Source organism: Ahaetulla prasina, chromosome 3 (genome assembly GCF_028640845.1).
Source record: "Ahaetulla prasina isolate Xishuangbanna chromosome 3, ASM2864084v1, whole genome shotgun sequence".
NCBI classification, from domain to species: domain Eukaryota; kingdom Metazoa; phylum Chordata; class Lepidosauria; order Squamata; family Colubridae; genus Ahaetulla; species Ahaetulla prasina.
Genome location: NC_080541.1, coordinates 43,384,267 through 43,394,091, shown reverse-complemented (window position 1 = coordinate 43,394,091; position 9,825 = coordinate 43,384,267). Strand labels below are relative to the sequence as shown.

The window sequence follows — 9,825 nt, the reverse complement described above, 5'->3', positions numbered from 1 at the left end:
TTTATAAGGTCTGCAAGAGCAGTTAAAAAGGATGCCATTGTGGAAGAAGGTGCCGATAATGGTTTCTATTTGCATCATGAATATAAAATCCAAAAGTTACTTTAAATCAATCTTTTGTTCTTAGATAGAATATACAGGCTACTCAGGTAATAGGCAGGTCTAAACAAAAACTAAAAGCTGAAGATGAGAAATAATCAGAGAAATAATCACTGAGAAAAAAACCCAGTAGAAACTTTACCTGGATGGAAAAGGCATTGTCTGACAAAACGAAGTCTTAGTTACATATGCCCATCTCCAGTTTAGGTTACTATTGCTAAGAGTCACAGTCATTATTTCCCAGGACACATAAAGGACAACCATGATGGTCACAATAAAAAAACAAAACTGAATCTAAATTGCAGCAATATCTTTATTAATGGTTGGCAGACAAGGCCATATATTGATTGAAACAGCTGAGGTCATCATGTCCTGCATTTTGACCAGCTCATTCTGCCTACCTGTGAATGTAGCACACACAGCACATATTAAAATGTACATAACGTCACAGGTAGGCAGAGATGGGCCCAACCATTACTTTGCTGTTTTGTGGAATTTCATATGGAAGCGAAATTCTTCTGCCTCTAGGAATATTTTATCACACAGCGTACATTTAGAGCCTTTGTCTTTAGAACTGTGCGTGCGTCGCACATGACTGTCATGGGCAGCATGTGAAGCAAACACTTTACCGCAGTGCTTACACTTGAAGGGCTTCTCTCCTGAATGTTGACGGATGTGAGTACGCAGGATGCTGGAGGCAGTGAAGGCCTGCAGAGATCAAGGGAATGGATGAGAAAGTAATTAGATCCCAGAAACAGAGTGCCAGAAACATGAAATCTTTGTAATACATCAGGGGCCAGACTCAGTAACTGCAGTATTCATAACTGTGGGGATTCCTAACGTCTTGCTTATGAGTGAAAACTGCTCCTTAACCCAATAGTTTAGATGTAGCATCTTTGCTACAAACAGAAGAAAAGCAGCTGGTAGGACAAATTCAGAATGGTTCCACAAGTACAGCATTCTAGTGAAAGATGACCCAAATGGGGACCAAATATTCCAATTTATGAAAAACTGAAACATTGCAAGAGAATTGCAAGAAACATCTCCTCACCTTGTTGCAGTATACACACTTATATGGCCGTTCTCCAGAATGCACCCTCGTGTGCTTGCTTAGACTAGAGGACTGAGAGAAACTTTTACCACACACAGAGCACTAAAATGAGAAAAAATATATATCTAATCATTCCGTAATGGCAGAAGCAGTTAGATCCCATTCTGGTAGGATGTAGAAATGTGCAAACATTCATTTCATGCAGGTGAATTACCACACGTTACAGTCTTCTGTCATTGCGTAACAATATACACGTAAGGCTCTGAACTTTTCAAAACTTAGTTGGAATAAGTGCTTCAGATATCCTGGATGCAAACCATCTTTTGGGGACTTCAGAATTTGAAAAAAAGGTGTAACTACTCTATCCCTTTGGAGCATGCAAGCAACGTCCCAGTAGGAGTAGAGTTAACACTGCAACACCATTTTCATCAGCCTGATGCACATGCCGCAGACATTCCCAAGGAACATAACCGTCTTTTCCCAAATCATGCACATTAATACCTGGCACGCAGCTCTAGTTTTTAACTACATTATTTTTAGAAATATAAACAGCTGTTTCCCACAAGATACTTCTGAATTATATTCAGAATGCCCTCTTGAGGCATTCTCTCAAGCATTCTTTATTTATCTGGGATACTTAATTGCCATCAAGGTACAAAAACCAATGTCTTTCTGTGATAAGAAAGATTATCTACCTTTCTTTTCTCCCTGCCCAATTTTGGTTTATTCCCAGTCTATTTACCTGTTCAACTTATTAAAAAAATATGTAATTTCTGTGCTGCTATATATATATAAGGAAGATGCACTGAATACAGTGAAACTTCTATGTATGTAATTGCTGTCTTAAATTCAAACTGTCTTCATATGTGTTTAAAAATTATAGTAAGACAAGCAAACTAATCATTTAAATTATAACATTAATTTTAGACACTGTATGATGGTGCATATCAGTGGTGGGTTGCTCCCGGTTCTCCCCAGTTCGGGCGAACCAGTAGTGGCGGCAGCGGGAGGCTCTGCCCACCCATCAAAAATGCTCTGCGCATGTGCAGAAGCATCATGCGCTTGCATGCTACAGATAGCGAACCTGTAGCACTGGGATTTGAAACCCACTACTGGTGCATATGTGCAATGTCATGGTGTATATTCTCTCTGTCAGATGCACATGTAATTCATATATTTTTTTTAAAAAACATATACAGGTTTTATCTCCAGACAATCTGATCTCCTGTTGGCAAAATAGTTTTGAAAGGCAGCTCATATCCTAAGCATGTCTCCTCAAATGTATACCCCAATGAATTAAACTTCACTTACTTTCAACTATGTTTTGAATTGCAATCATATGTACTTTGCAGAAAAACTAATATAACAGTGTTACTTAAGCTTCTGTAGCATGAATAAAAAAAATTTTTTTCTAGCTATCTCAATAGGAAGTTCTCGGAAATCATTAAAATAATATATTTTTAAAAAACTATTGCACTTATTTCCTGCTTGATCAGACAGCTTATTGAATTATTGAAAATCTATTCAGAATATTAAATATCTAGTCTACTTCATTTCTTTTAAAGCCTCAATATTTGGAAATAAACATGCTTTAAAAATGAAGAAATCATTTTAGTGGCTTAGTTTATTTGCATTGTGCTCCTAACAGAGCTGTCAAACTCATGGCCCATGGCCGGATGTGTCACACGCTGGCCACACCCACATCCACTTTAGCGAAGGGAGAAAAAGCTGCAATACGTCATGTGACGCTGCCGTGACGTTGCAAGTTTGATACCCCTGGGCTAAGGCATCCCAGGAGATAATGCACAGGTGGTTGTTGGTGATAAATGCCTTTCATGGGGAGAGGGTGGTGCTTTAGTCCTTTATGGTGGCTATGATTCTCCCCCTTCTTAAGATGCCATTGCTTGATCCCACTTATATAATTTTCATCCTGACTCCAACCTTCCCATTTGAGAAAGTGGTTGCACTGCAGTTTCAAAGGGTCCTGGATGAATCCCTTTCACTTGGGATTCAGGCATGGATATTGGACGGAAAAGGGATTGGTCACACTTTTTGGATGGAGCGATGGCAGTAGAGTGTCTGTCTATTCTCACTTTCAGCAGCTTTTGTTACTATCAATTATTTACTTATTTATTTATTTATTTATTTATTTTTGTCACAACAATATACATAAGCATCACACAAAATGGTTATATAGTATATAAACATATATATGAGGAAATATGAGGAAGTATAAGCATATATGTATAAGAATAAAAAAAACAATAGGACCGGAAAGGTAGGCACGTTTGTGCTCTTATGCATACCCCTATTCTTCTGGAATGGTTCCAAGGATTGGAAGACACTGCATTGTCCTGGTTCACTTCCTTTCTCTGAGACTGATAAGAGGTAAGAAATGTGACCCCTGCTTTTCAGGATCCCTCAAGGGTCGGTATTTTCTCCATTCCTGTTTAACACCTATATGAAACCTCTGGAGGAGACCACCTGTCACCATGAGGAGTGATATCATCTGTATGCTGATTGTACACTAGATAACCGTATGGAGATTTCTGCCATCAATACCTTTCTTGATTTTGCAGCCCAGTCTGGTGATGTTCAGGAATCCTGGCTGAAACCAGACATGGTGCTGAAGCTCTAGCATAAACCAGCAAGAGTCACCAACATTTTTCACTTGGTCTCCATCAGTAAAATGATGACCAAAATTTAGAAGACTACGCACACACATGTACTTATCAGCTACTAAAATGCTAGAGAGCATGACTTGTGATAAAAACCTTTTCAATTCTTTGAAAGCATAATGTAAGATTACAAAAAAAGGGTACAAGACATAGTTTGGGTTCAAGCCATCAGATTAAAGCCCAGAACCATATTTAGTCTGAAATAAATTTCATGGTATTGATTTTAATTCCAAGTAAGATTGTGCAGAATGCTTCTTGAGGAGAATTCCAACAGAAAAATAATCAGAACAGAGATACCGTCTCTCTCCTTTGTCTTATGCTAATGAAGAAATAAATGCCTGTCCCAAAAGCCAACTTCTGAGAAATTGAAATGAGATGACACTGTAATTATGCTTAACACGACTCTCCTCATCACTGCTGCTTCCACTGTTGTAAATCACGGAGGACTCCCCAGAGATTCTAGTAGAAAAGCGTAAAAATACCGAATGCCTTACTTTATGAGGTCTATGCTTCTCATGAACATGGAGAATGTGAATCCTCAGACGGTCCCGTTTTTCAAAAGATCGGTTGCAAAGATGGCATGGGAATTTTCTGTTCCCTTCGTCCACACACCGTGTGTACTTCAGATGTTTGTCCCGATAGTATCTGTAGGCAAAGACTTTTTCACACCGCCCACATTCATAACCCTCCACAGATTCTACAAAGAAAGGAGGAAAAATTACCCTGAGGACCTAAAGACAAGTTATAGCAAAAGACATGGGCAGCAATCGGAAGGCAAGTATAATACAAAGTTGTTCTATGGAGGTTCTGAGTCATCCAGGTCATGGTTGTCCCAAAGATTTTCAAGAGGCAACTGGACTTTCTGGTTTTTCTTTCACTTTTCATCCAAGACATTTCTTCAGAGACTGAAGAAGCTTCTTGGATGAGAAGTGAAAGGTTTTCAAATAAAAATAAGAAAGTCCAGTTGCCTCTTTAAAAAGTACTTTTGGAACAAAGTTGTTCTGTATAACAAAAGAAATGACTAGGTCAGAAGTCTGCAACCTTAAACACTCAAAAGAACCATTTGGATCAGGTTCCAAACAAAAATACCAGGAGCCACAAAACCTGAGTGGGCGTGACCAACTCAACATCACTCCCACCCAGACACATGACACCCCCCCCCCAGCCATGCCTACCCAGGTTTTGTGGCTTCCATTGTTTTCTGTGGGAAATCGGTCCCTCTCCCGCCCATTTCTATTTTTTTTTCCTCGCCCTCTTTTTCTTTCTCATGTTTCCCTTTTTCCTCTCTCATTCTCTCCCTCTATTTTCTCATTTCTTTTTTCCCCTTTTCTTTCGCATTTCTCTCTTTCTCTCCATCTCGTTTTTCTTTTTCCTCTCCCTTTTTTTCCTCTTACTCCCTTCTCTCATTTGTTTCCCTCTCTTTCATTCTCTTCCTCCATCATTTTCTCATTTCTCTCTCTCTCTTCCTCACGCATGAGTGGAGATATCCTCCGCAAGTGAGTGGTCGGGCTCAGCCAAAGCACAGCGAAGGATCAACCAAAGCACAGCGAAGGCATGTGGGTTGACTAGCTGAGCGGCGTGAGAGTGATCCGGCTTTGTCTGAACTGATCCCCGGTGTGGGCATGCAAGGTTCAGCGGGGCCGGCTCCCTTTTCCCGCTGAACCTTGAGCTTCTTTACTCCTCTATCTTATTGCCAGCTGACTAAAGCAGCTTAGGGCAGCAGGAAAAGCCCCGCTGAACCTTGCATACCCTCCCCAGGGATCAGGCTCAGACAAAGCCGGATCACTCTCGCCAAAGACACTCGCCCATCAGCCAGTCAACTCACCTGCTCTACATGCCTTTGCTGCACTTTGGCTGAGCCCAACCACTCGCTTGTGGAGGGTATCCCCGTTCGTGTGCAATCTCCCACCCCCACAACACGAGGAGGATCAACTTTACCACTGCGTCTTGTTCTCGCTCCTCAGCTGCGGGCCTGTCCTCCTTTCCATTGTACCCTCCTCCCATATCCCATTCCCACCCCACCAGCCCTCATGTTAGCAAGGTTGGCGTCAGCCTCTGGGTTGGGCCAGTGGGTCCAGCTGGAAAGCAAGTTGTGCGACCAGATCAGCAGGGAGCTGCAGGAGAGGAGTCAAAGAGATGCATGCGGCTTCGGAGCCACGAGTTGCCGACACCCGGACTAGGTAAAGGCTAAATGAAAACATACAGATCTCTTACAACTACATTGGTGAGGTTGCCAGTATTTTAACTGAAAACCAGCTTCCCTTTATGAAAATATATTATTTGACTTAATTCACCTTTAATGTTTTTATAGGTTTTTGTGTCTGAGAACTAAGTATAGCTACTGTACCCCTTTGAAAAACATTAACCTCCTCCAGTGATCAAGAACTGTGTTGTGTCTCAACATAACTGAACACCTCAGTCCTCAGTTTTCCTAGAAAGAAGGATCCTTGCTTCCAACCATTAGCCTCTGGGACAATGCTGGCCAAATCGAGACATTGCTTACTTGCATAGTACTTAGCGAACTTAATGATAGTTTGTTCCAACTAAAGGTTTTTTTATTGTGTTTGCACAATTCCCTAAAAGATTTGTGGGGGTAGGCTCTCATAAACATGTAAGGGTCAAAAGATGACTAACTGTTTGCAATTTACTGCTATTCAGAGGGGAAAGATTTGCAAACTGACCTTCACTATGCACTGGGGTTCGCTTTTCTTCTGCTGTTCCTTTGAGGCTGATAGGGATGCCAAGAAACTGCGAGTAACAATCACCATACCAGACCAGCAGTTCTTGGCCAGGTGTAATTTCTTTGCAGCTCTCATAATAGATCTGGCCTTGGCACTGAAGGGCTGTCAGGTTTTGCTCCTCTGGGAAGCGGGCACAGTTCACTAATGACATCCAGTTTCCAGAAGAACCTCTGCCGTCAATGAAATGACTCAACTGGCCATCTTCAAAAATCTGCAAAACAAATACAAGTTTAAGGAATGTAAACATCCAGGTATTTCTTGGGCAAAGCTTTCACACACTTTGTTACGCAACATTGAACCACCTTTTAACAGCCAGACAATTGAATGGTTGACTTGGGAAAAAGCAGAAGTGATGACTGAACCTTTGATGTTCAGATTTAGAAGGTGAATGTAATTATATATATGTTTTCTTGGAAAAATTCCTTGGGGAATTTTTTTTTTAAAAAATCAACAAATTCAGGGATGGAGAGGCTGGTATCTAACCTGCGTAGCTGTACCATGCACAGCAGACACGGGAGTGGGATGTACATTGCTTCTGTTCCCCCCTCAAACCCTACCACCTTTCAATTGAGTTAGATTTTAAATGTATGGGTTTTAAATTGGGTTTTATTCTTATATTTTTAATTATTGGGCTTTTAGAATAAGTTTTTTAATTGTTTTTATATTGTATTTATGTGTTTTTTAAGTGCCTGTAAACCGCCCTGAGTCCTTCGGGAGATAGGGCGGTATATAAATATGATCAAATAAATAAATAAATAAATAATTGTTCTAAGGCAGAAGGTATAATTTCAAGTACCTCCCACATCAAAGAATTGTCATCATAAGTTTTAATCTCGCTAGTGTTGACCACTTTGCCTTGGAAAGGACCAAACCGAATACCCTTAAGAATGGTTTCTGTGCAGAAGACACCCAACTGTGGACCATCCATAAATACAGTCTGCAACACAGTCAGACCTGAAGGGAAGAAACCAAGTTGGTTAGTAAAGTCAAAGCAGAAATGTTATCAATAAAGAATTCACTGATGGACAACAAACATCCTTCCGAAATGAACAAAAATGTATTACCTTTGGGAAGTTGCAGGGTTGATCTATCCAGCAGTGGGGGCTGACTGTCAGTATCTCCTGAAAGAAAAGCAGAGATACAGTCAACAGGGCTTTAAGAAGCAACAATAAAGCAAATGTGCTCAAATTGAAAACTCTGCTAAACTAGAGTTAATCCAAAATCAGCTGCCACAAATTGCCATAATATAAACAGTTCCACCAGATATGCATCGACTACCGTATGTCCACTTTAACTACCTCAGTTGAAATGCCTACGAGATGAATCACAGAGCAAAACGGTTCAAGTTGCCACTGAACTGTGTTTTTTCTATAAGGAGAAGCTCTGGGTCTTGCAAAGAAGGTGACATGCAAAGATGGTAAGGCACTATGCAGAAAAAAAACGTTATAAAACTCTATTATACCATCCTGGTTGGGAATCAGGAGAGTTGTGAATCAATGGGTCTGGAAGTGATAAGTTAGATAAGCCCATTTGGGGCCATTTTATCTCGAAAATATTTATTGAAAATAATGAAATATTTCATGAAATTCCCCACCCAATGTTTTGTTAACAAAAACATCAATGCGCAGTCAACGTAACACACCAGAGCAATATGATCAATGTAATTGTAACTAGGACAATTAGTAGTTGCTGTATTCTCAACATAGAGACTACTGATTTTTAACATAGTTTTTAAAATAAAGGTCACTTCAGGTATTTATTTATTCCACCCCTAAACGCATCAAAGTACACAGAAGCTCTTCTTAAACCATTTCACTCTTTTCCTTCTTCTTTTTAACATCCTTCCTGCTGCAGAAAAGGGTCTGTGCTGCTGCCCGATATATAGTAGTTCTCCTGCCAGCCAGCATCCTTGATGCTTTGAATCGATGCTTGCTTTTGCCAGGAATCAGACAACTAACTGGGGGGAAAAAAACCATTACCAACCAAGATCAAGGCAGGTTCGAGAACTCCTTAGGCACCAGACCAAAGTTTTGCTCAGCCTTTCGAGGAAGGGATCCAGAGTCAGGAGAAAGCAGCCTCTTACTCTAGAAGAAAAGCTGTTTCCAACCACCCTCCTAGCAGAATTTCCGCCCGCTTCCTCCCTCGCGATCCAGGTCATCTTTCCTTGCGCTTCAGCCCGGCTGATCAAGAGACCTAAATATCGGAAGAAACTTCCTGAACTGTTTGGTTTAGCGGGGCTAAAGCTTAAAGAAATGCGCCAGTCCGTTCCCTTCTGAGAATGAAGTTCTCCCCCCCCCCCAAAAAAAACAACAACAACAAGCCACATGTGATCCAATCGAGGGAGCATCGAGAGCGAGCTGAGCAAAGGCACCTCTCTTTCAAACTCGCCCAAAGCAGAAGCGAGGCTTTCGGGGTCGAGATTGGGCGGAATTGCCCCAAGAACGGCAGCGAGAAAGCGGAGGGAAAGCGCCGGCTCAGCCGCCTCCCTTACCCGGACTGAGGCCCACCTGCCGAGAGGACGCGCGGCTGCCTCCCGCCGGGCAGGGCGCCGTAGAGGACGGCGTGAAGCTCCTGGGCCGTGAAACGGTAGCTAGGCGGGCGCTGCTCCGAGTCCGGCGTTCCTTCGAGGCTGCTCCTTTTTCTGGGCGAGGCTCTCTTCCCGGGGAAGGGCGCGGGCAGCACTGGCACAGGCCGGGGCAGCGGCCGGAGAAGAGGAAGGGTGGGCGGCGGAGGTGGCAGCGGCGGCCCCAGGTAAGTGGCGGGTAGTCGCTGGAAGGGGAAAGGCTGCAGCGGAGACGAGGCCGGGCTCAGGCCCCCGGCAGCTGACGCCGGCGACTGGAAGACGACCGTCGGCTGAAGCGTGTCGAAGAACAGCGGCGGGTGCAGAGCTGGAGCAAAGGAAGCGGCACCGGCGGGACAGCCGTGGAACAGCATCAGCATGGAATCGCCGCCGGCGCCCTCAGCAACGCCGGCCTCTTTGGAGGGCGCGGTCCCAGCCAACGAAGAAGCCATCGCTGCGCGCCCGTCTGGAAAAAACGCGGCACCTGTGAGGCGGAGAAAAGGCAGAGTTGAGGCAGCGCGCTTCGGGGTGGGGCGGCTAAAACCCGTAATCCCCGCCCAGAAGCCGATGTGTCGGCCCAACCTGTCTGGCGGAAGAGCCGGGGTTACCTCAGCGCTGGGGAGCCGGCCTCGGCAGGCGCGTGGCCACTATCTCCTCGGTGGGAATTACCCCGCCTCCCGCGCGCTTTTCTTTAAGGAA

At 43.3% G+C, this 9,825-nt stretch overlaps 1 protein-coding gene across 1 annotated transcript; it reads right to left on the bottom strand.

Annotated features, from left to right (window-relative positions):
• Nucleotides 1-570: 570 nt before the first annotated feature.
• PRDM14 (PR/SET domain 14) lies at nucleotides 571-9,578 on the bottom strand. The gene is made up of 8 exons (XM_058175186.1): nucleotides 9,058-9,578; nucleotides 7,845-7,991; nucleotides 7,631-7,719; nucleotides 7,363-7,520; nucleotides 6,507-6,777; nucleotides 4,320-4,522; nucleotides 1,148-1,249; nucleotides 571-804 (listed from the first exon to the last, which is right to left on the bottom strand). Exons 1-8 carry the CDS (start codon nucleotides 9,576-9,578, stop codon nucleotides 571-573), a joined length of 1,725 nt encoding a protein of 574 aa, XP_058031169.1.
• Between the last annotated feature and the right edge of the window lie 247 nt (nucleotides 9,579-9,825).